Source organism: Nyctereutes procyonoides, unplaced genomic scaffold (assembly GCF_905146905.1).
Source record: "Nyctereutes procyonoides isolate TBG_1078 unplaced genomic scaffold, NYPRO_anot_genome, whole genome shotgun sequence".
Lineage (NCBI taxonomy): Eukaryota > Metazoa > Chordata > Mammalia > Carnivora > Canidae > Nyctereutes > Nyctereutes procyonoides.
This window is the reverse complement of record NW_026575037.1, coordinates 16568612-16594850: the sequence shown is the minus strand read 5'-3', so window position 1 is coordinate 16594850 and position 26239 is coordinate 16568612. Positions and strand designations below refer to the sequence as shown.

At 54.4% G+C, this 26239-nt stretch overlaps 1 protein-coding gene across 1 annotated transcript; it reads left to right on the top strand.

The window, feature by feature from the left end:
• The first annotated feature begins 428 nt into the window (after nt 1–428).
• NENF (neudesin neurotrophic factor) lies at nt 429–11649 on the top strand. The gene is made up of 4 exons (XM_055319494.1): nt 429–641; nt 9553–9613; nt 10374–10477; nt 11339–11649. Exons 1-4 carry the CDS (start codon nt 459–461, stop codon nt 11513–11515), a joined length of 525 nt encoding a protein of 174 aa, XP_055175469.1. The 5' UTR covers nt 429–458; the 3' UTR covers nt 11516–11649.
• Nucleotides 11650–26239: the final 14590 nt, after the last annotated feature.

The following is a 26239-nucleotide window of genomic DNA, read 5'->3' as shown; positions in this document are numbered from 1 at the left end:
GTTGAGTCTGTAGAGGAATGTCCCTCTCCCTGTTTCAAGGACTTGTCCATGTGTTTTGTCCTCAGCTAGTCCTCTGTTCCATCACTGGGTTTATACATAGATCTTCCCAGGTGGGGCTGTGTCGCCCGCGTGTCACCGGCTCAGGAGCTACCGTAACATAGGTCGCTCTCTGGCACAGCGCCCAGCCCGTGACTGGGGAGTCAGAAACCCCGGGCAGGAGAAACCAGGCTCCCCGCCTCCAGCGGCGCGGTCCCGAGGTTCCGGGGCGGCGGGGCTGGTGGGCACCGGCCCCGCCTCCCGGCCCCCGCGGGCCCCGCCCCCACAAGACCACGCCCCCACAAGACCACGCCCCCGGCACGCCCACCCCGAGGGCCCCGCTCCAGGTAGCCCCGCCCCCAGGCCACGCGGCCCCCGGCGGCCCCGCCCCCCCGGCCACCCGGCCCGGCTCCGCGCGCACCATGGCGGGCCCCGCGCCCCCGCGGCGGTGGCGGTGGCGGCGGCTGGCGGCGCTGGCCCTGCTCCTGGCGCTGGCCCCGGGGCTGCCCGCAGTTCGAGCCGGGCAGGCGCCGCGCCCCGCCGAGCAGGGGCCCCCGGTGCGGCTCTTCACGGAGGAGGAGCTGGCCCGCTACGGCGGGGAGGAGGTGAGGCGGCGGGAGGCCTCGCGGGAGGCGCGGGCCCCGAGCTGGGCGCCGGTCCTGCGGGCCTCCTCTCTCCGGGCCGAAGGCCGCCCAGGGCCTCCGGGAGCCCTGGCCCCGGCAGCGAGCCCGCACACCCCGCCCCGCGCGCCCCCCTCCCTCCGGCGAACTGCCCCCTCCCCCACCCCTCCCCCCTCCCCCACCCCTCCCCCCTCCCCCCGGCGTTGGGCGGGGGTCCGCCCGGGAACCTCGGGACCAATGCTAGCATCGGCTGGGGGCAGAGCCTCCGCGTCCTCCGCGGGGTGAGTGGCGAGGGAGGGAGAGAGCGAAGCGGGAAGTGGGGCAGGCCCAGGGGCGATCCGGCTTCCTGCCGGGACTCCTCAAACCCACTTCTAGTGCCTGTGCTCTTGGCTGAGCTGGAGCTGGGGGTGGGGGTGAGGGTGGGGGAGGGGAGGTTAGAGGCAGAGACAGCCAAGCCCCTCCCCCCAGCACCCCCACATCGGTCAGAAGTCTGGGGGTGTCCAGGAAACTCCTCACCCCGCGTCCATTTGGGCTGCTGGGGTCCGTGTGATGCCCAAGAAGAGCGGGAATGAGATGCTGCACGGGGGGGGGGGGGGGGGGGCAGGGCCATAGCGGGCTCGGGCTGATGTAGGAAGAGAGGGGAGCAGTTTGGTGGGGAAATCACCCTACCTGCCTTTACACACGAGGAAACTGAGGCATGCCACCAGTTAGTGGTAGAACGACAAAGAGACCCAGTGTTGTCTTGTTAAAACCCTCCAGCCTGGGCTCCCTAACCGCAAGCTGGCTAGCCCTTCGGTAGGCTGGGTTCGCAAGGGCGGAGGGGTTCCCAAGGCGGGGGTGCGGTCAGAAACTTGGCCCTTAGGCAGGGATGGCTAGTTTGTTTTTTTGTTTTGTTTTGTTTTTTTAAATTTATTTATGATAGTCACACACACAGAGAGAGAGAGAGGCAGAGACACAGGCAGAGGGAGAAGCAGGCTCCATGCACCGGGAGCCCCACGTGGGATTCAATCCCGGGTCTCCAGGATCGTGCCCTGGGCCAAAGGCAGGCGCTAAACCGCTGTGCCGCCCAGGGATCCCCGGGATGGCTAGTTTGAGTATCTCTGTAAAGAGATGTTGTTTAGAAGCCTGAGTGGAAGAGAACATAGAGGGAGGGAGACAGGGATGTGACTAGATGTTAAGGGACACATCTCTCAGGGCAGCAGGGAAGCAGATAATACGGGATCCAGGAATCTGTGCTGAAAGGAGTTAACAGGCCTACTCTCCTTAGAAAGGCCTGCTGGCAAGAGCGGCTGTTGGCTGATGTCTGGAATTCCAGGGTGTTCCACACTTCCCTAATGGAGGAGGGTGGCTCAATCTGGGCTCTTTATACAGTGTATTTATGTTGAACACTGCTAAGCAGAGAGGGCCTACGTGGCCAGCTGCCAGTAAAAACCTTGGGCTCTGAGTCTCTAATGGGTTTCCCTGGGTGGAAACATCGCACACGTGTTGCTGTGTTGTGTTGCTGGTGGAAGAGTGTGCTGTGTGTGACCCCTCCTGGGAAAGACCGAGCATAAGGAAATCCGCCCATGGATTCCTTTAGACTCTGCCCGTGTCCTTTTATGATCTGGCTGTGTATCCTTCTCTAGGGGTGTAATAAATCTGAGCTGGAAGTACAACCGGATGCTGAGTTCTGTGAGTCCTTCTAGTAAATCTTCAAACATGGGGGCGAACTTGGAGGACCCCCCCACACACACACAGAACCCAAGAGAAGAGAGAGTTCAGGGTCGAGGATACTTGCCGCAACAGCTCCAGGGACTGCAGGGTGAGGATGGAGAAAAGATTTTTGGCTTTTTTATGCTGACATTATTGATTGATACTTAACTAAGGGAAGGGGAAGGGGAAGCTTGAGATGGAAACAAGGAGAGAATTGTTTTGGGTGTCTATAGGCAGAGAGAGGAAGAGTCAGGTAGGAGAGTTAAGTGCAGCTGAGTAGAGCATGCTGTGCTCTTATCCACCCTAGATGGTTCTGGTTTATGCCTCTTGCCTGGGAAGAATTACTAATAGCACTCCCCTTCACTCTCAGAAGTGTGACTGTCTATATAATACAGGATACGGTATCCTTGTTAGAGCCTTACACCTTTGATCATGCCGGGCTATGAGTCCCTGTTCGACCATGTGACTTTGGGCAAATTACTGAAGCTCTTGGCATCTCATTTTTCCCCACATCTATAAAATGCTTTTATTAGTTAGAAGTCCACCAGAAATAGAACCTATATTTGCTTTATTGCAAGGAATTGGCTTATCTAATCATGGGTGCTGGCCAGACAAGTCTGAAATCCTTTGAGCAGGCCAGAAACCCCTGGGCAGTAGCTGATGCCCCAACCCACTGATGGAATTTCTTCATCTTCTACAGGGAAACCTCAATTCTGTTCTTAAGGCCTTTCAACTGATGCAGTTGGGCCACCCAGGATTATTCAAGATAATCTCCGTTGTGTAAAGTCAACTGATTGTAGACTACAGAGTATCTTCATAGCAACACCCGGATACTGTAGTTGCTCAGAGTTGGCACATCAAATTGACCATCATAATGGCTATCATAAGAGTTCCTACTCTATATAGGGGTTGATTGAGGATTAAATGAGATAGTGAGGGACTCCTGGGTGGCTCAGCGGTTTAGCGCCTGCCTTTGGCTCAGGGCGTGATCCCGGAGTGCCCGGATCGAGTTCCACATCAGGCTTCCTGAATGGAGCCGGCTTCTCCTTCTGCCTGTGTCTTTGCCTCTCTCTCTGTGTCTCTTGCGAATAAATAAGTAAAATATTTTAAAAAAGAAAAAACGAGATGGTGATATGCAAACTGTAGGATAGGCCTGCAGTAATCTTAGCATAGTAATAGATCTTAGCTGCTATTTTTATTAGCTTATTATTAAAGTTATAAGCAAGAGGCAGCATAACAGGTCCATAATCATTTTATGCAGTTCAAAAATCAAATAAGCTCTGAAACGAGTAGGATTTGTCTTTTTCCTTGAAGATTTTATTTTTAAGTAATCTCTGCACCCAACGTGGGGCTTGAACTTACAACCCCAAGATCGAGAGTCACAGGCTCTCCCAACTGAGGTAGCCAGGTGCCCCAGAAGAGTTGTTTTTGTTTTTAATAAGTCATTTAATAGCAAAACCCTATCTGATCTTAACTCCTTTGGTGATAGAACCTTGCCAGAACTGACTCGAGTCTACTTATCATCTTTACATATTATACTTAGAGTGAATATTCATGTTCATTCTTTACTGTGGCAATATTAATATAGTTGATTTGGGGTGCTGCCTGGGACCTCCATAGGGAAGATGAGGTGACTTTGAGGATTCTCTTTGGTTCAGAGGGGATGTCATCCTCCACATTCCTAGTGCAACATGATTTTTACCATCAGAAAAATGTATTTTCTACCTTAATTGCATTGGAGGCTATCAAGGGCAGAGAGGGTCACCCCGCCTGCCCCCACACCCACCTGACTTCTGGGCCTGGCACAGATGTATGTATTTAACTCATATAGCACTAACTCTGTCAGACACTATCCTAACCACTTTATTTTTTTTTTTAAGATTTATTTATTTATTTATGATAGACATAGAGAGAGGCAGAGACACAGGAGGAGGGCGAAGCAGGCTCCATGCTGGGAGCCCGATGTGGGACTTGATCCCGGGACTCCAGGATCACGCCCTGGGCCAAAGGCAGGCACTAAACCGCTGAGCCACCCAGGGAATCCCCTCCTAACCACTCTAAAGCACCAACTCATTTAATCATGACCACAGGCCCATGGGGTATGTGCTATTATCTCATTTTTCAGAGGAGAGGGAGGCAAGGGGAGGTTAAGTAACTTGCCCAAGGTTACACAGCAAGTGAGTTACAGAGGTGAACCAGGCGCTGCTCCCTCTGGCTTGTACAAGGGAAATGAACTACCAAGAGCCCCCCCCCTCCATGGCTTCAGGCAATGACCTGCTCCAGGGGGATAGTGGTTCTAGAAGAAGGTATCATATCAGAGTGCAAGCGTGACCAGAAATGTAGTTTAGCATCTGGAGTATCTTCAGTGTGATGCTGAGCCCTGAGTTGCCAAGGCCCCCTCGGCTTCACGGTTATTCCTCATAGATAGAATCTGTGCTCAGCACTGGCTCTCCTTGGAAATCCGTGCTAAGGTGGGGAGGTGGACAGGGTGACATTTGTTTTCTGCTTTTCTAAAACTTAGTGATAGTGAAGAGCAAGACTGTACTTCCTCCAAAAGGATCGTTCTGGACAAAGATTATACAGGCAGTGAAGGCTGTGGGATGGAGGCTGGTGAATAAAGAGGCGAAACCACCATCTCTAATCGTACAATCAAGTGATGGCTTGTAGACGTTTGGCCTGTGTTATGTAATACATTCTCCATCCTCCCCCTCGTACACACACAGACACAACAAAAGTTCCAGAAGACAATGCCTATTCTTTCTATGTGTGATGCACTTCGACATTTTCTGTTTTCTGTTCTATTTTAAACTTTTCTTTTTCTGCTTCATTACACAAAACTTGGTTAATAAATCACTAAATTAATCCCGTGATCCACTAATAGGTTACCGATGCCAACTGTAGTCAGAAACTAACCCGGCCTCAGATCCTCAGAGGGCCCCATTATTTCTGCAGAAGAAAATATCTGCAGCAGTTTCGCTCTTTACCAGCGAGGCCCTTTGGCTCTGTCCCCAGGCCCTGGTGCAGGGTCTGAGGCTCAGGGGCCCACCTTCCTGCCTGCACCCAGGCTCCTGTGTGCCTCCCAGCTGTGGAGATCCCTCCCAGCTGTGGGAGATCCCTCCTTCCTCTGCCCTGCTGCTTTCATATGCCCTTCCATGTAGTTCCCATGGCACGCTACTGGCCCCGCTTGACTAAGCAGGGAGGAAGGCCAGGTGGTGAGGCGAGCCCAAGACCCAGAGGAGAGAAAGGCCAGGCCTCATTCATGCAGGTGGTTCCCTGATTCCCCCTTGGTGCCTCTGACCCACCCCGTGTCTCACCTGGTGGTCCTGAATCTCGTGGATGAGTTTTCCAGGCCATCCTCACCCTCCTGGTCCCAGGCAAGTGTGTTGTCCCCGTGCTGTGTGCCCTCTGGTGGAGCAGGCCAGAGAGTGGATTGAGCTTGGGCTCCAAGGCTCCAGGTTCCAGAGACTGTTCTAATTCCCTCTGTGACTCTGGGCAGGTCTCCTAATTTCCTGGCCTGGAGAGCTGCAGCTGTAACATGAAGGTGTTGGATAGATTATCTTCAAGGCCCTTTCAGTTTTAAAATTCCTCTAGAAGCCTTATTTGTCCCTTGGGAATTGCATTTTTTTTTCTCTATCTTTCCTTTGGGAAGATCTCCAGTCTTCTTCCACTTGGTTAATCGGATTCCTCTTTGATCTTATAACTTTCAAAATCTGGAGAAGGATCCAGGGAACTAACGTTTATTTCCCCAAACTGCGACGTGCTTCATATCTCTTGCCTTGGTTAATCCTGACAGTAGCCTGGTGGATACTTTCATTATCGTCCTTGTTACAGAGGAGAAAACTGAGGCACAGAGAGGGTAAGTCATTTGCCCAAGGCATCACAGCTTATGAGTGGTGGCTCAAACCCAGGCCTGTTTGACTTGAACACTTGTGCTTGGAGTCACCACTACTCCTTTGGGCTCTTGGAAAAAGGCAGACCCTCTGTGCAGACAAAAACCGAAGCATCCTTCCTGGTGGATGAGAAGGTAGGGGGCCAGGGTGTGAAGCTGGTGATGAGCATGTGTGCCTCTGTCGTTTCTCTGTGGACATTTCTGTTTCGGGGTCTGCATTTATGCTCCCAAGGCTTCTACTCACCCTCTACCTTCTCAGTTGCCACCCCCGGGGCCTGGAAACCATGCCTGCTGCTCTGCTGCCCGCGGACACCCAGCTCCACAGGCCAGGAACTACTCCCACGCCCACCCCCAGCTTGAGGTTTTGATAAAGCCATTCCTCTCTGTGGAATGTCGGTAACAACATTCCTGTCTACCCCTTTGCAGGGACTTCCTTTTAGCACTTAGACCTTCAAAGTATGGTTTCATGGGGAGATAAGCAATGTAACTGTTGGAGAAATTGAGGGTGTGAGTGATAAGATGCACGAGTTTATATTTTATACGTATGTGAATGTCATGTTTATATGCCTCTTTGCACGCAAAAAAGGAATAACCTATCAAAGGAAAAGCAACAGAATGAGTAATATGACAAAATGCCATGGGTAAAATTATAACTTAATATATGTTTTAAATTGAAATGATATATAACCCCACTTGATAAGCAACTGAAATCAAGATATAATCACAGTGAAAGAAAGGCCATAAAGAAAAATGCAGGCTGCTGATTTTATTTATTTATTAATTTTATTTATGATAGTCACAGAGAGAGAGAGAGAGGCACAGAGACACAGGCAGAGGGAGAAGCAGGCTCCATGCACCGGGAGCCCGACGTGGGATTCGATCCCGGGTCTCCAGGATCGCACCCTGGGCCAAAGGCAGGCGCCAAACCGCCGCGCCACCTAGGGATCCCCATGGCTGGTGATTTTAAAAGGCCATTTACAATAACCCTTCCTGGGGCACCTGGCTGGCTCAGTATGTAGAGCACGAAACTCTTGAACTCGGGGTTGTGCGTTTGAGATTACTTAAAAATAAAATCATTAAAAAAAAAAAAAAAACAATTAAAAGAAACACCTGGGTGGCTCAGTGGTTGAGCATCTGCTGTTGGCTCAGGTCATGATCCCGGGGTCTTGGGATCGAGTTCCACATCGGGCTCCCCGCAGGGAGCCTGCTTCTCCCTCTGCCTGTGTCTCTACCTCTCTCTCTGTGTGTCTCATGAATAAATAAAATCATTAAAAATAATAATAATTTAAAATAGAAAAAAATAACTCTTAGTTGAAGTGGAGCAAGCGTCCACCAAGTCAGCAGAAGTTCTGGGGACTACATGTCCGAGCTAATAGGGACTATAATAACCAGCCATTTACTGAGCTCCTGTGCTGGGCCTACCGTGTGTGCACGTACACTGTTCACTTCAGTGTTCCTGCAAGGCCAATGGGTGTTAACCGTATATAACGGTTAGAGGAACTGAGTCCTGCAAAGTTATGTGACAGTGAGATGTGTTTCCTTGGCCACGTTGCTTACCTCTCTGAGCCCCAGCTCCTCTCGGTTAAATGAGGTCATGAAAACACTTGGCTTTAAGCTCCACGGAGGGTGAGAGCCTAAAGGCCCCTCCCAGAGAAGACCAAGCCATGTGCTCTTGGAGATCCAGAGATTCTTTTTTTTTTTTAAATCTTTTTTTTTAATTTTTATTTATTTATGATAGAGAGAGAGAGAGGCAGAGACATAGGCAGAGGGAGAAGCAGGCTCCATGCACCGGGAGCCCGATGTGGGATTCGATCCCGGGTCTCCAGGATCGCGCCCTGGGCCAAAGGCAGGCGCTAAACCGCTGCGCCACCCAGGGATCCCAGATCCAGAGATTCTTGAACCCCCAGCTGCAATGCCCCCCTTTACCCCAGTCTATGAGCCGACTGGTTGGTGGCCCTGGACCTCCAGGGGGGAGGAAACCTGGGCTTGTCCGTCCAAGAACTGTGCCAGTCACCCCAGCCCCCAGTCCATCTGGATAGAATCTAGAAAATTCTTGCTGTTTTTGTGTAATTCTCTTTGGTCAGGGATGGGGGGTGAGGGTAGGAATCTAAAGATAACATTTTATACCCTCAGATATAGCAAAAAATGCAGTATAAGATTCACTTAGTCCTTTGGGGAAACAGCATTGCTTATATGTTTCTGGCACTGTAAATGGTTTTTTGAAGGAAAAACTGGTTAAATTTTTAACAAAAGTGATTACATCCAGGAATTCCATATATCCCACGCCGCAAGGAAATAACTCACCAAATTATAAAGTAGCTTATAGAAAGATATTCATAATCCTTCCATATATTTATAGTTTTAAGGAATTGGAAAGAACACAAATACCCAAAATAGAAGAATAGCTAAACCAACAGGTACACAGTATGGCTAATATAAGAGACTGCTGTTTTAGTGACAACCATTTCGGTTATTTCAATACATGGGAATGTTTATATGAAGCAATATTGCCTGTAAGAGGCAAGATATAAAATTGATCATTTAGGGGCACCCGGGAGCCTCGGCCAGTTAAGCATCTGCCTTGAGCTCAGGGATGGAGCCCAGAGTGGGGCTCCTGCTCAGCGGGGAGCCTGCTTCTCCCTCGCCCTCTGCTCCTCCCCCTGCTTATGCACTTACTCTGTCAAGTAAATAAAATTTTTTAAAGATTGTGTTTATTTATTCATGAGAGACACACAGAGAGAGAGGCAGAGACACAGGCAGAGGGAGAAGCAGGCTCCATGCAGGGAGCCCGAGGCAGGACTCGATCCCAAGACCCCAGGATCACGACCTGAGCTGAAGGCAGATGCTCAACTGCTGAGCCACCCAACCATCCCATAAATAAATCTTATTAAAAAATAAAATAAAATTGATCATTTATACTGATTGTTGCATGTAGGGGCATTGACCAGGATAAAAGGAAATTTGGGCTGATTTAGAGAATTCATCATTTTACATCCTTTGAATTTTCATCTGTGCAGAGTTACTTCAGTCCCTGGGTTGTTTGGTTTTTTTTTGTCCCCCCCCCCCCCAGAATGGTATTGCCATGCCCTTGTCATGATACTTTGTCACCTTTCCAAAGTTTGTGGGTGGACATGACATTGGGCAGGTAGGGGCAAGCTCCTAAGAGCGACCAGCTTGCTGAGGACCTGCTCAGGCTGCTTTGTACCTTCAGCCACTGCTGTGTGCACAGCCTGTGGTGGGAAGAGATCCTACTAACTTGGGCTAGAGGAGCAAAGCTCTTGGGCTCCCCCTAACAGCTTCTCCCCTGCTTCCCAGGAGGACCAGCCCATCTACATGGCTGTGAAAGGAGTGGTGTTTGATGTCACCTCTGGAAAGGGTAAGTGGCTCGGCTTTACGAATCCTTACTTCTGGGGAGCTCTGCAGCCACAGTGGGCACTGGATGCATGCAGAAAGGGAGGGAACGCTGGCCAGGTCCTTTACCCTCAGACTGAGTTAACAGTCTTTGTCAGTGTTGTACTACCACAGTTTTTCTAATAATGCCATGCCCCTGCTCAAGAACCTTCCATGGCTCCCCGCTGCCTAATGGCATCAAAATCAAACTTGATCATTTACCACGGTTGAAGGAGAGGAAATGTGTTGCTTTGCAAGGCCCTGGGGTCATAGAACGTGATGGAACATATTCATGCCATTCCATGGTTTCTCCAGTGGTGACGACAGATGATAATGTGGAGGTAGTTTTGTTGTGGTTCATTGTTTAGCTGATACCAGACAAAAGGTGTTGAACGGAAGTAGACTTGGCTTCCACCAACATTTAAGAAGACTGAACACTCTTCTTGTTTGCATTTTAAATATTTTTAAGAGATTATTTTCATTCTGTATATATATGTATTTTTAAATCACCTCTCAGTCCAGCATGGGTGACTTAACTCCATATTCTGAGTTAATGGAATCCAGACAATGGCAAAGGGTGGCTTATTGGGCTTCACATCTTCACTGCTTCCCCTCTCCTTGGGCTTGGAGGCTTTTTCAGCATTGGATTGGATCTGAGAAGCCCCCATCCCCCTGCCCCGTACAGACTCCTGCCTGTTTCGCACGCACATCCAGACTCATGTCTTCTTCCTTCTCCTCCACTGCAGAGTTTTATGGACGAGGAGCCCCCTATAATGCCTTGACTGGGAAGGACTCCACCAGAGGGGTGGCCAAGATGTCCCTGGATCCTGCAGACCTCACCCATGACACTGTGAGCCACATTATGAGCTTCTGTTAAAATGTCCCACCCCCTTGGCCATGGCCTTTTTGACCCCTAGGCAATAGCAAAGCTTCCTAATTAGCGTATTGACATTCCAGTCCTACTCAGGACCCTTCCATGACTCCCCAGTACCTACAGAGTCAAGTCTCCAAACTCTTGTGAACTGGTGATCACACTCAGTGATCTTCACAGTTTGGCTCCAGCCTGCCTTGGCAGCCCCATCCCACTTGCAGTCTGCACCCGGCACCCCCAGCCTCTTGTAGGTTTGCTGGTTGGGTCTCGGATAACCCACTCCCCAGGCCACTGAGCGTGAGCAGGGTTGAGAAACAGAGTATCCCCTCTGTTCATATTTCTTGTGAAGGAGAAAACAGCATTGGCAAAAGCCATTTCAGGGCCTCAGAAATTCTAGCAGAGGGGCCGGCATTCACGCCGACTGTGCTCAGATGAGTCAAACTCCTAAACCACAGCATTACAGAAACATTTAGGAGTCAAGGAGCGGGGAAGGTCGCATGCATCTGTAATGGGAGGGGGGCAGAGAGCCGTTAAAAGGAGGTGGGTGCAGACTGCGCAGAGTGTACGCCACCCTGCCCCGGGCCTGGTGTTGGAGTCTTGAATTCCTCCATCAGTCAAAGGGCAAGCCCTGATGAGGCCAGGCCTGCCCCTGGCACCACCGCGCTACCCACAGACACTCTTGAAAAGTCAGTTGATTAGCTGAGATACTTTTTGGCTGGCGTTAGGGACGTGGGGGGAGGTGGGTGGGGTGGTGAGGGTCCAGTGCGAGGCACGACTGGCTCATCCCACCCCCCGCCCCATGTTGCTTGGGCTTCCACACCCCCCCCCACCCCACCCAAGACGGGCCTGACAGCCGAGGAGCTGAAATCCCTGGACGACGTCTTCAACAAAGTGTACAAAGCCAAGTACCCCATCGTGGGCTACACAGCCCGGAGGATTCTCAACGAGGACGGCAGCCCCAACCTGGACTTCCAGCCTGAAGACCAGCCCCATTTTGACACAAAAGATGAGTTTTGATGTTCTATCTGCAGAAGCCTGTTCCTGATATGTGGGGGTGCGGGCAGGGAGACCTCATGTGCCAAATCTGCAAAACAGGCCACCTGCGCCTCTGGGCTCCCCGGACCTGAATAAAGCCGACGTTGAACCCGGGACATCGAATGCCTGTTCTTGCGCTTGGCTGAGGGTTCTGTCCCCGTGGCATCCTCCCCACACACTGGCCAGGTGGGGAAGGATGGCCGAAGTGGGGAGCCCTCTGGTGTCACCACTGGCTATCTGGGCAGTGGAGTTACGTGGGATTTACTTTTTCTTTAGATTTCTCTTTTTCTGTACTTGCCAAATTTACCATGACCAGGTTTACTTTAGAGTGAGTGCAAAAATACATTGTGCATTTTGTTTTCTTTAAAGATTTTATTTATTTGTTCATGAGAGACACAGAGAGGTAGGGAGAGAGAGAGAGAGGGAGAGAGAGACAGAGAAGCAGGCTCCATGCAGGGAGCCCGATGTGGGACTCGATCCCAGGTCTCCAAATTCACACCCTGGGCTGAAGGCGGTGCTAAACCACTGAGCAACTCAGGAGTCTCATTTTCACAAGAGAGCACGCCCTCTCCTTGAGGCCTCATCTGCTCCGTGGGATGGGGCAGTCTTGTGCTTGGGCCACCCCATCTCCGTCCTGCCTTGCCCGCCCCCCGCCTGTGAGGGGCTGTCCCCAAGCTGGCAGAAACAGGGAGGATGCGTGGATGTGGTAGGGAACAGTAAGGGGGGTGTTAAAGGGTCTGGCTTTATGCCACCTCCAGGAGAGCATGACCATGTGGATTGGCTTCAGCCCATCTGCAGCTGGAGCAGTGAGGAGGCCACGGGCCGTGTGGCCAAAGTCTGGCCTGGAGGTCGTCCTGAGTGTGGGAATGCACGTACCACACACAGGACTAGGGTCAGACCTCCGCCTCCTAAGGATTTTATCCCTTTTGAGGGGGGATTTTTTTTCCCTCTAGTGTCCAGAGACGTTAAACTCAGGGCATAGGATAGCCCTCCCTCCCCAGACAAACAATGATCTGGCCCAGCATGTCAAATGTGCTGAGCTTGAGAAAGCCTACGTTAAACTCATCCTGGGAATTTTATAGTAGAGATGAATTTCTTTGACATAAAATAAATAGCAACTACTCCCAAGAGAGAATTTTTACATTAAGCTGAAGAATCTCCTAAGGTGACTATTCAAAATGCTGATTCTGGGTCCCACCCTCAGGGCTCTTGATTCCATATTTCTAGAACATGGCCTGGGAATTGCATTTTTAATGACTGCCCTCCCCCCGCCCACTCCAGGAGTCCATATGGATGGGCTCAGATAGACTTTGAGAAACACTACCTTCCGCCTTCCGCCTTCCTCCTCACCTCAAGGAGAACCTAGCCAGAGCCTTTCTGAGAACCAGGTTTGGCCTGTGCCTTACTCTTTTGTGTGTCCAGACTAGAGATGCTCCTGGTGAACTCCTGGGTCCCGCTCAGAAGCTGGGAGCTTGGTAGCCACCCGCCCAAGAGTAAGGGGCCTGGAACTTAACAGACGGGATCCTTTGGCCTGGAATTCACAAAGTCCTTCACGTGGCCAAGGCAGTCTGTACTGGGACATGTGGCCCGAAAACAAATGATGCGTGAATGAAGACAAATGGTTACGAGTCCTCAGAAACACCTGAGAGGGGACTTCTTTTCCATATGTGCCACGCACTTCCCCCATCATCAGGCAGTGAGAGGGGTAGGATTCCATTCCTTAGAGCCTGGTCTGCAGGGTGGGAACTTCCAGGACCACTGTTTCCCCCACTCCCCTCTTTCTCTGCCCCTGCCCCCTCCCCCAGCAAAGCAGTTTTCCTTCAGGGCCTCAGGCTCCCCACTCCTGGGGCATTTATGCCCAGTTCACTGCCCTACACCCCAGCAAGGGGCTTCTCGGAAGCAGAATGCCCCTCACTTAGAGATTCCAGGATAGAGCTCCCAGAAACCTGGGTGGCTGGAAGGGGCTCCACATAGGATGTGTGCATCTCAGGGAAGGAGAACGGGCCTGCCTGGGGACTGGCATCATGGGATGTGCGCAGGACCCAAAGGCAGATGGCCCATTGACCCCAACTCCCGTATTTACCTATCATCTTTTCTTTGCTTTCAAGTATTATATCCTTACAAGACTCTGGACACACATCCTCTGGGGTCCTCTATAGCTTCTCACTCACCGGCTTGACTCTAACTGCCTGCTTACAAGCCTGCCGCCCCCCCAAACAGGAGGACCTCGGGGCCCAGCACAGATCCTCACTGACAGTGGCTCACCTTCTTCTGCACGAAAGCCCTGCCTCCCAGGAAACTCAGTGTGGAGCAAACCCCAGGGGACCAAGCCATAGCACCTGCTGAGGCCAGGCCTCCTCCCAGCAGAGGGGCTGCAGACATAATGGGGAGGCTTAGTGCCAGCTTGGGATCAAGAAGGGAGGAAGGAGCTCTGCGCCTTTACCCAGGAGAAGAGAGGGCTGAAGGAGAGGCATTGGAGAGTGGGAAGGGGGTGGGTTCTTAACCAGTCCCCATACAAGTTCAAGCTCAACCTCTCAGAGGAGCAGCTCCGGCCTGGTCTAAGGTAGGTGCCCCTCCCCGCCAGTCCCCACATCAGTGTGTTGTTGATGCTGACATAATTGGTTAATTCCTCTCCTAAATCTAAGTTCCTTCCACAGGTGCAGCCCATCCACAGCCTCTCAGGGGAAAGGGAGCAGTTCCTGCGTCACGTTTCCCTGCACCCCGGAGTGTTGCCCAGTTCCCTCCCTCTCTGTGCTCCAGGGTCTGCAGCTGCAGGATCTTCCTCCCAAGCTGCTGGCACAAGCCAGCTCCCTTGCATAACAGGGAAGAAGCGGCTTAAAGGCAGGAAACAGAGCCCTGTTCTCCATTTGGAAAATAAGACCACCAAGTATTGAATGTTCCAGAGGGGTGAGCGCTGGAGCTGACCAGCAACCCAGCTCCTGGAGGCAAGGTCATGCAGAGGGCATCTGGCCCACGTTCCAGCCTCACCCTTGGTTGGACAGGACAGCCTCCAGACTCGGACTCCTCAGTCCTTTATGCATCTGCTCCTGTGGGTGGGGGTGCTCCTCACCACATCATTAGCTTCTAGGAGAAAAGCTAAGGGTCTGAATAAGCAACCTCACCCTCTGCATTGGCTGCCTTCAAAAGGCTACTTCTCAGAGCCCCTGTCTCCAAAGAGCATGGCCTGCTGGGGGGACTGTCGGTTCTTGCGGTTGCTTCTACAAGGGCCTAAAGCTGGAAATCCATGCCTGGAGCCCAGTCTCCACCAGGCAGTGAGTGCCCAGACCCCGGGCCTCCCCCAAGGATCCCTGTAATTTCTAGAGACCACCTACAGGGCCCAGCTCTGAAAGGTCTCTGCTTTGAGGACACAAAGGCTTGCTTTAAGCAGACCTGCAACCGCACAGGCTTTTCCAAAGAGGCCAGGCAGGCTGCCTCCCGGGCCGGGCCGTGGGGAAGTTGGCCGGGCAGAGGCATCCACCCAGGACATCACACGTAAGCGCTGCCTCCAGACTTATTTAATACCATGGACATGCCACTCACCTTTTGTGCTCTAATTCGCTTTCTGTCAGCCCGGCCCACGTGGTGTAATCTCTCAGCGCCAAGTTCAGCGTTTTCTTCCCTGGGCTCCTGTGCCAAGAGAGCCCTCTGAGCCACCCTAGGGCATTCCAACCGGCAAGGGCAAGGAGCAGCGAACATCCCCCAGGAACAACCCTTGGCCAAGACGGGCTGGAGTCCGCAGACCACTCCCACACCCCAGGCTCATTCTGCAGGCTCCCGAGGAAGCACCACCTGCACACAGTGGTAATCAGCTCAGTAACCCTCCCTTGAACTGGCTGAGCTTCCTTCCCCGTGTCATTCTCCCCAGCGTCCTGAGCCGGAGCCCATGGATCATGTCCCACATGTGTGTCCCTGCACACAAGCCCCTACCCAGTGGGGGTAGAACCCGGGGCAAGACACAAGCTAACTTCCTCAGACACCAACACGATCGCCTTATGCCAAACTCAGGTTTACCAGTAACATCTTCCACGTGTAAGCACTGTACAGTTTACAAAGTCTCATTCCCGTGACTATAGCTGTATAAGTGATTACCCCCGGGACTTACTGGTATGAAACGGCTGTTCCTGGTGCTCTGAGATTCTGTGGGTCAGTGACTCTGGGAGGTCCCAGTGGATGGGAATGCTTGTCCACCCTGCTGCTGGGGCCTCTGCTGGAATGATGAAGGCTGGCTCGCTCACGTGTCCAGCGGGTGGAGCCGGTTATTGGCAGGGAGATCCACTCACTCCTCTCCACGCGTGACTTCTCATGGCCGGGTGGCTGGGCTGTGCCTCCTTTTATGACCCCACCTCTAGCGTCAGGCAGTGTCACTTCCCACTCACCATGGCAGCCACAAAGTCCCGCCCAGGTCAAGGGACACCAGGCCGATTTGGGGAAATACAATCTACTACAGGTCCCTTGCACATGATCTCATTAGATTCTTACAGAAGAACCTGCATCTTTCCAGGTTTCCAGCGTTTAGCTTGCTGCCTGACACATAGCAGGTGGGCAGCACATTGCATTTCTCTTGCGGAGAGGGATAGGTTTTAGGGTCAGACTGACGTGGGTATGAGTCTCGGTATCAATGCTTACTGCCTCCATAATCCCGGACAAGTTATTTAGCTTTTCAGAACCTCAGTTTCCTAATGTTTAAAATGAAAGCCCAAATTCCCATATCACAAGACTGGTGCTAGCACTGGATGTGTCGTGCTGTAATGAGCCGAGCAGACTGTAATACCTGGTGGGTGCCCATTTTCTCGGTTTCTTCCCCTTCCATTCCATTCCACCGCCACCTCAGGACTCAACGCTTCTTGGACTTCCCAGCAGGTTCCACAGACCGACAGCAGAAGAAATCTTCAGTTATGCGTCCAGGGTCTTGGGAGCAGGCTGGGTGGAAGAAGTCAGGGTGACCGGTTTCAGCATGCTCGCTTCCCCTCCCGGACACTTGCTGCTCAGCCCAGAACTTTGAGCAGTAACCCAGCTCCCCTTATGGCGTCTCCCTCCCACACGTCAGGCTCTTTGATTTCTCAGATGGCCTGGAGATTCTCCCAGAGTCCCAAGGGCAGTGGGGAAACCTGCCCACCTCCCCCAGGAGCAATGCCTGGACTGCAGTCTCCCTGCCAGGGGCCTAGTATCAGGTGTACTGGGGTGTACCCACTGTGGTGCAGCTTGTCCCACCCCCTACCTCAGCTGATGGTCTGGGTGCCTGCTTGCCATTCACTTCCCCTGGGGTTGGGCCATACCTCACACTCTAGAGGTCAGGTGACTTCAGTTCCAGAAGATGCCTTACTTACAATGTCCCCTGGGCCCTTGCACATGCTGTTCCTTCTGCCTCGAATGCTCTTCCAACTAACTGCCTACCCTATGACTTTCCTCTTGCCTGCATCCCCTACAAAACCTTATCTTGGCTTAGGTATCACCTCATCAAGGAAGCCTCCCCGACCCCTCCCTGCCAAGATGGCAGCCCGCACCCCCTGTGGCAGCACTGGTCCTGCTGCCCCAGAACTGTGTTTTAATGTGTGTCCGTCCGTCCCTTCACCACCTGGCACAATGAATGCCCAGCACCTCCTGTGCTTGGTGAGTGAATGAGAGAATGGGTCCGTTCTCCCACAGGTGGGGTACCCCTCTCCTTGGCGGCCCCCCTCCTTCGCCACTCGGGGACATAGGTCTGCATTCTGGCCCCCATCCTGGGGTACCACAACAACTTCCCACCCCTCACCAAGGTCCCCAGTAGAGCCCACTGGGCATCACCTCCAGGATCACTCCTGGACCAACCATGCCTGAGCCTTTCCAAAGCCTCCTCATGTGGGCAATGAACAAAAATAGTAAGTGGTTCCCCTGGCAACCACCACAGCAGATGGTAACCAGCACGGACAGCCTTGGGGAGCCTTGAGGCCGGCGGGGGGGGGGGGTGGATGGAGGAAGCCCACTCCGACTGGTAGCTTCTGGACTGGGCCGGGCAGGGGGCCATCTGAGCGGCCTCTCCTCCTCTCTCGGCTTCCTGGGGACCACCTGCTCCGAGGCCCAAAGGGAAAAAATGAGTTGGAGGAGCTGCCCATCTGCCCTACCATGCATCACTGTCATTCCCCGTGTTGTTGCCTCTGTCCCCTCCCTGTGGGGTCGGTGAGGTCCTCCGCTGGCCGCCCTGCCCTGTCCAGATGAGGCTCCCACCACGAGACTCCTACCAGGTGTGTCCATGGTGCCAAGCTTGTCCCCGGCTTCACCTGGAGTGTCTGGGTCTCTGCCCAAGCCTTCGGCCCCCGGGTCCCGGGTCCTCCCCCAACCCTCCAGCTGGGCCCACAGCTTGGGTCTTGGCAGCCCTCCCCGCCACTCCGCCCCAGCCCTGCCTGAGCTTTGCTCTTGTCACCACCTAGCTCCCCTCTAGGATGAGTACAGGCCCTGGGGCTCCACGGACTGAGGTTCTGGAGGCACATGGGGTGTGGGAGTTGGGGCGGGGGTGTGTGGGGCAGGAGCTGCCGAGGGTGCCAGGGAAGGCAACAGAAAAGCACTGGCAAAGGGTGAGGCCAGCGTGAGCTGCAGTCTGCAGGAAGCTGGGCTCTAGGGGAGGCCCCCCTGAGGGGGGACCCCAGCTCTGAGAGGAAAAGGGGGGGCAGGACCCGGAGTGAGCCACTGGGGTGCTGAGGTGTCTGGACGGGGAGCCCAAGGTTTCCAGGGGTGGTTGGTGGCTGTGGCCCTGGGCGGGGGGCGGGAGGGCGGCCTGGCCATCATGTCACCTGCAGCTGTGTCTTCCCTGCGGGTGACTGAGCCAGCCTTTGGCCGCCCTCTCATTCCCCCTCCTCCTGGGACATTGACTTTGCCGTGTCCTGCCAGCTGTGGTCACCTCGACTCGGGCAAGCCCACGCCTCTGCCCGCCCCTCCCGCTGCCACTGCCTCCTGCCTCCTCTGCCCACTCACCGGCTGCAGGCCCCTTGCTAGCGTCCCCTGCTCTGTCGGTGACGTAGCAGACGTGGCACGTCGTGAGCTAGTAGGCACAGGCCCGAGCCAGCACCGCTCACTTGCTACTTCATTTGACCTTCTGGAAGGAGGTGTTAAGGTTCTACATGTGACAAACTGGGTCTCGGGAGGAGCACGCAATGGGCCAGAGGAACCACCCGTCTGATAGCAGCCGGGGCCTGGAGCTGGGACCCCAGCACCAGTTTTCCTTCCATCCTGGGCTCCTCCCACTCTGACTCATTCCACCTGAACATCGATCCGCGAGGCGAGGCCCGGCCCAGGGCAGGTGGAAGTAGGAGGCGGCGGGCTGGCCTGGTGGCAGAGACCCGGAAATCCTTGAGGTTCTCTCGAAAGAGACTCCTTTGGGCCAAGGATGTGTGGTAACAGGATCAGGATGCTGAGCCCCATGGCATCTCCCTAGAGGGAGGCTGGGTGATCCAGGAGGAGCTCACAGCCTGACCGTGGCAGCCGCGAGCCACCCCGGAAAGCAGGAGAGGCGAACAAGCCACGCGAGCAGCAGTGCCCATGGAGGGAGCCGAGCGTGGCTGGGGGCCGCTTGGGCTCGAGCCCCGTATTCCTGGGGCTCCTGCCCTACGCCCTGACCTAAGGGTTTGCCGTCAGCATCAGGCAGCTCTCACTAGCTGGGTCCCAGAAAGACATCTGTCCCTTTCCCGCCTGCCTGAGCCCTCTCGGCCCCTCTTCCCATTTAGCCGTGACCTTCCCCTTAGCTGTCAGCAGGAACCCTCTCTCTGGTCCCCGCCGCTGCAGACTGGCTCCCGTCCCCGTGAAGCTCGGGCAGTCTCCTTTCCACAGCGTGTGACCGTCCCCAGATCTCACACAGCCGTTCACCCGGCCGCCGTAGGTGTACTTCGTGCCCACTGTGTGTGCGGTCTCGGGGCTGGGGTCGGGGAAGAAGCCCGGGAAATAAATGTGAGGACTGGCCGGGCTCTTAAGGGTCTCCGAGGAGGAGAACAGTGGCCTGGCCGCAGCGGCAAAGCGGTTTCCCTACCCCAGGAGCTGGTGATCTGCGGGGACCCCAGCCACAGGGTCCCGAGTGTGACAAAGCTGGGACAGGGGGGCAGCAGCCCAGTGGTTTAGCGCCGCCTTCAGTCCAGGGCCTGATCCTGGAGACCCAGGATCGAGTCCCACATCGGGCTCCCCGCACGGAGCCTGCTTCTGCCTCTGCCTGTGTCTCTGCCTCTCTCTCTCTCTCTCTCTCTCTCTCTCTCTCTCTCTCTGTCTCTCATGAATAAATAAATAAAATCTTAAAAAAAAAAAAAAGCTGGGGCAGGAGGTTGCTGAGGGATGCTGGGATTTTCATGGAAACTTCTGGCCCGCCCGTGGCCACTTGCACGGGGTGACAGTGCCTCCTGGTGGGTGATTCGCAGCGCTCCCCAGCAGCTGTTTCCCTAAAGCCCAGAGGATTAAGCTCTCCTCAAGAACTTCTATTTTGGGTTCCCAATATTTCCATAGCGACAGGCTAAGGGGAGCAGCCGGAGGGCTTCTCAAGGACCCGGGGCAGAGCCCTCCAGCCCTCTGGTCGCGGGGCTCGGCCGCTCTTGGTCTCAGGTGCGAGGCTCCCCTCCAGGGGCTCGATGAGAGGGGCCCAGGACAGCGGCCGTCCGTCCTCCCTGCCGAGCCTGGCCTCAGAGGGAATGCCGTGTGTGCATGGGAGTGACGTGTTGCAAAGGACCCCGGGTCCGGGTCAGGAGGCCTGGAGGCTCCCCCACATCAGCTGCTACCTCGCTACCTCGCCGTGAGACGATAAGCACAGTTAGAGCTGCACTTATTCAGTATTTACCGGGTCAGCCATTGCAACAGGAGCCTTAGGTATGTCACATTGATCCTCACAGCAAACCTCCGAGGTTGGGGTCATCGTTCCCATTTTATAAGTGAAGAACTCGAGGCACAGACAGAGAGGATAAGTAACCTTCCCAAGCACACAGTGCCCGGCAGTCAGGACTCAGGCTCACGCTTCTGGAGACCCACCTTGCCACACTGAATTACGGGCCCGAAAGAGTCAGGAACTAGGGGCAGGATCCACAGAGTGGTGTTTTTAGATGTTCCCCAGGTGATCATGATGTGGAGCTATCCTCGAATCCATGGAGTCCCTCCAGCTCCAGCATTCAATGAGGCCATCTGGGGTTCTGGAGGCGAAGTCCTGATGAGGGAGGGTGAGGCCCTAATCCTCTTGGGCGTACAGCAGGGCAGAGGCACAACAGAAACCACACGGAGGGCCCAGCAATCCTCCTGCCTGCCATCCCGTCAACGGAGGGTGATTGCCTTCTACAGCATTCTTCTCGGAGAGTTTTGCCACAAATACTGCCAATTCATCACCAATTCACCCATTGGTTTACCACAACTCATCTAGAGCCATTTTTTAGATTTTTTTAAAATTTATTTATTTATGATAGAGAGAGAGAGAGAGAGAGGCAGAGACACAGGCAGAGGGAGAAGCAGGCTCCATGCACCGGGAGCCCGACGTGGGATTCGATCCCGGGTCTCCAGGATCGCGCCCTGGGCCAAAGGCAGGTGCCAAACCGCTGCGCCACCCAGGGATCCCAGAGCCATTTTTTTTAAAGAGAGAGAGAGAGAGAGAGAGAGAGAGAGCGAGAGCATGCAAATGGTAGGGAGAATGGCAGAGGAAGAGAGAATCCCAAGCAGATCCCAGGCTGAGTGTGGAGCCCGAGGTGGGACTCGATCTCAAGACCATGAGATCATGACCCGAGCCAAAATCAGATGCTTAACCAACTGAGCCACACAGGCATGCCGTTTTATATTTTTGAGGTGATGCATTTCACCTACTCTTATTGAGACCTATTGTGTGCCAGGCACTGGGCGAGGTCCCAGGCCTGTGGTGGTGAAGGAAGCCGCATGGCCCTGCCCTTGCGAGTCTGCTGTCTAGAGGAGGCAGGCAATAAACACACGATAATGAAAAATAGAACTGCGCTTCATGACACGTGCTCTGATGAGAATGACAACGCACGGTGATGGAGAACAACAGGGTGGCAGGGGGCCCTAATTAGAGCAGGCTGCGAAGATCTCTCTAAGGAGGTGATGCTGCATTTTTAGCTTGTACCTCCCATCGGTAAAGGAGTTCCGCTGTGTTTACTAGGTGCTGAGCAAGGTAGCCCAGAGGGTACTTTTCTCTGAGCTCCTGGGATCCTCGTGCAGGACAGTGGGGCAGGCATTATAACATTTCTCTGCTGGATCCCTCCAGAGATGAAGGGTTTGGAGCTTCCTTTGGACAGAAGATCTCCACGCAGGGCCTGTTTGCGGCGAGAGGGTATGGGGCCCAGGGGCTGGCAGTTCAGAACAGAGAAGTCCCCGGCAGCCAGAGCCTTGAGGTTTGCTGACAGCTCTGACACCCACGGGGCAGGACTCACAGTCTGTTGGCAGGGAGGGAGCTTATGGTCTGCGCGCGCATGTGCACACACACACACACACACACACACAGGTGCATGGGAGCCGACTCCAGCTCCAGCTCACCGGTGTACAGATCTTTCTTCTCACCTCCCTTCTGTGTGGCTTCAAACCACTTGTGGCTTTGCCAGCTGCTGCCTGTTGGTGGGTGCCAGTAGGAGGCGCTAGAGGGCGCTGGAAAGCTGGAGGGGACACCTGCCGCCCCCTCCTTACCTCCCACTCTAACACCTGGGAAGCTTTGTCACCCCTCACCCACCCCAGAGATGTCAACACCAGCAGGCACATACCCCCACCTTTGAGGCCTGGGTGCACCCCTGTTTCTAAGTTTTCAAAATTCCAAATGCTTCTTGTTGTTGCCTCGCCCGGGCGGGGGGAGGGGGCAGGGGCAGGGTGGTGCTTCCATGCCACCTGTGTGACACATTTGTAGCATTCTCTGACATCAGTGTCAGGGGGCCCAAACCATCTTCTGGCCTCTGGGAGCCTTTCGTGTCAGAGTGGACTCAGGGAAGAGCAAAACCCTGCAGGTGATTAGTCACTGACATCCCCTGAGAAAGAAGGGCCACGTTGTCCTGAGAGAGGTCAGAGTCTGTTCTCAGCCCCAGTGCAGGCCTCCGGATCTCCGGGAGAGGGGACAGTGAGGAAAAAGGGGAAAAGTGCCGTCTCAGGTCCAGGTGTCTCTGGCACACCTCACCCCTCCCCTGTCTCCTTGCTGCACTGCACCTTCCTACCCCCCCATGCCCACCCCCGGCCTGGCCTGTCCACAGAGCACTCCCAGGAGACAAGGCCGCAGGCTTCTCTATGGCTCCCAGTGTCCTGTGAAGTTTGGGGAAGGGGTGGTTGTTCTGGATGTCCCTCTGTGAGTGTGATGTGGCCATGCCTAAGCCCAGGCCAGAGCAGAGGGCTCCAGAAGATCTGCCGTAGAGCTGAGGCACATGGTCACCCACCCCTGCAGCAGCCCCACGGGGTTGGCCAGCCAGCAACCATGCCCCGAAGAGGTGGGCTATTCGGTTCCCGTGTTGGAAAGTTCCAACGGATCATAGAAGCTGAGCTAGCTGAGGGCACTGAGGGGAGAGTTCTTGAGCTAGGTGGCCAATGCCAGCAGGACTCCGAGCAGGGGTAGAGGGAAGCTGGGCAGAGCTGGGAGACGGAGGACAGACTGATTCTGGGGCCTTTCCGGGAGGGACAGAGGCTGCTGCCTCAGCTCGTCAAGAGTTTCTGTTTCCCATTCGTGTCTTTCTTGCCAATAAAAGCTCTTCCTGCAGTAACTTGACTTGCCACCAGAAAAGCCCAGGAGGTGGAATCTAAGGGGAAGGGGAAGGAAGGAAGAGGAACCCAGCATTTATGTACCGAGGACCTGCCACGTAGCAGCACCGTCCCGGGAGCAGCTCCCATTGATGGAGGTGACTGGGGAGATAGTTTCTCAACCCAAAGCAGCAAAAAAAACCACTGTGAAAAATATACCCCTGTTGACAGAAAGAGCAGGCAGGTGGTGTGGGTAAACACCGGCTGGCCTGGGTATCGGGCTTCTGGGAGAGGAGGGACATTCTGGGCACACGTCTTCCACCAGGCCTGGCTTCACTGCAGAGATGCACCCGAAGGACCCACGCAGCTCCGGTTCATGAGGGCCACCACCCTGCCAGGGGGTGTTTCTGAAAGGACCGATATAAAAAGCCCTTGCGTTGTCCGGCTCTTTTGGCACCTCTTCAAAATCTTTCATAGCTACCAGCCCAGCTGATTGTCAAGCATCTGGGACCCCCGTCTCCCTAGCTGTGCAAATCTGGAGGGAAAATAAAAAGGTCACATGAGGGGATCCCTGGGTGGCTCAGCGGTTTGGTGCCTGCCTTTGGCCCAGGGCGTGATCCTGGAGACCTGGGATCGAGTCCCACGTCGGGCTCCTGGCATGGAGCCTGCTTCTCCCTCTGCCTGTGTCTCTGCCTCTCTCTCTCTCTCTGTCTATCATGAATAAATAAATAAAATCTAAAAAAAAATTATTAAAAAAAGGTCATGTGAACAGGAGTTAACAGTCTTTCTTGGGCTTTTGTGCCTCCCTCAACTCCCTCAGAAGGTGCTGCATCAAGCGGTTGTGGGAGAAGGATGGGGTGGGTGGGATACTGCCCATGTGGGTACCAGCTCCTACAGGGTGAGCCAGGTGGCCATGGTACATGGCATCCTTCCTTGAGGGGAGACACTCTGCCTCTGCCCGGGACCATATGTCGGTTCCAATGCTGGCGGCTTTGGGCTCCCTGGGTCTCACCAAGGTTCTTAGGCAAGCAGCCTTCATGGTAGTCCCCTCAGGTGCAAGTCCTTAGGGCCAGGCTAGAAGCCAACGTGAGTGGCCGACACCGACTGGTTCTCCAAGTTGTCCTTCCTCCTTTTCCTCCCTGGGAATGTGCTAGTCTTGGCCAAGACCATCTGCCTTTTCCCTTGGGATGAATTCTTTCTCGAAAGACACCAGTGGAGTCCTGGTATCCGAGCTCACAAGACACGTCTGACCCTCAGAGCAAATCCAGCCAGGGGTCAGTTCTATTATCTTCATGTTATGGGTGGGGAAACCGAGTCCCTGAATATCACATGACTTGCCTGAGGTCACACAGAGTCTTCAGAGCCCTAACACCTGGTCAGTCCTATGTTCTGCTCCCCACATGGTGCTACGCATGCATCGCCTCCCAGTTGGATGGAAGGTTGTTTCGAGATGGCCACCCTGACTGTCCAAACCCAGCAGGTGTCACACGGTGCCCGAGGCGTCGCAGCAGTGGCTCCCACCCAGACCCTGCGTCTCTTCTTCTTTTTTAAAAATTTTATTAATTTATTAATGAGAGACACAGAGAGAGAGAGAGAGAGAGAGAGAGAGAGACATAGAGGGAGAAGCAGGCTCCCTGCAGGAGCCCAACGTGGGACTCGATCCTGGGTCTCCAGGATCACGGCCTGGGCTGAAGGCCGATGCTAAACCGCTGAGCCACCCGGGCGTCCCATATAGTCTCTTCATAGTGAATGAGCACCTTCTGAACCTTTGCCCCTGGGGATACACAGCGTTGGGTTCCTGGAGCCTCTGGACACGAACTTTTCAATCAATAACCTTGTTTTATGTGCGTTTTGGTTGAGAGACTCTGTCACACGTATTGCGATTCCTTAATGCTGCACCCACGGCCCAGGGCCCTGTAATTCGTGCCTGCCCGAAGCTTGCCGAACGCTCCCCCCTTTTCTCCGCAGCGCCCACCACAGCCGTCTTGTGCTTGGCAGCACCACACAGCCCTGCAGCACCGCCCTGGTGTAATCACCAACGGAATCACAAAAATAGAAAAAACCCAAACAGAAAACCACGTCCCTGCTGAGACTGTGAAAAGGACCCTTATTCCCAGCCTGGGCACGTCATCTCGTGCCCTCGGCGGGGGTGTCCAGAAGGGCAACTCAGATTTTCGCCACTCTGCGTGTTGGCCATGCATGACCACAAAAGAGCCCCGAGGATTGATTTGGGGGGTGACGAGTTTTAGCGAGCAGGTAAATCTGCAGAGGGAATCCATGAATAGTGAGGATCCACTGTGTCTTTATAGCTCCGTTTGCCCAGCGAGGTGCTGCGTCTGAAGGCAACTGGCAGGGGAGGTGGGAAGGGGGTGCTAGAAGGTGCAGAGGACAGCAGGTGAGGGGGTGTTCCGGAGGGTTGGGAGAACAGCCTGGGCTGTGTCCACAGAGGGCCTTGAAGCCAGCCGAGCAGCCCCCGTGGGATCTGCACTATGACGCTGCCCTCCCCTCACACCCAAAGCACCACAGATCCTGGACTTCCACGTCTCTGCAAGCTGCTGGCTCAGGATTCAGAATTTGGTTTCCCTGCAGAAATCATGTTCAGTAGGTTGGTCCTCAGCCTAGGTCACAGAGGCCCATCCCGCCTAGTTAGGGAAAATAGTGGCATCGCAGGGCACTGACCGAAGCCCTCACCACAGACCCCCACTCACACCCCAGCCAGGCTCCGCATGGGGCCTGGGGCCTTGGCCTGGGGCCCTGAAATGCAGTGGATGGGGCGGGGGTGGGGGGTCCTCAAGCAAGGTCTCAGGTGTGCTGGGCAGGCAGTGGGAGAGGTCTGTCTTTTGTGAGGTGGGGTGACAGCCAGGGTTAGGCTTTCCAGTAGGGAAAGGAGCCCAGGCATCTGGGGATGGAGATGGGAAGGGGGAGTAGAGAGGAGGTCCGTGAGGAGAGGCCAGGGAAGGGACATTCTGGAGCCCCAAGCCTCCCTCCACTTGCTGCCCATTGTGTCATGGACAACCTCTAAGGTCACGGGCATGGGCCTGAGGGTCTCCAGCA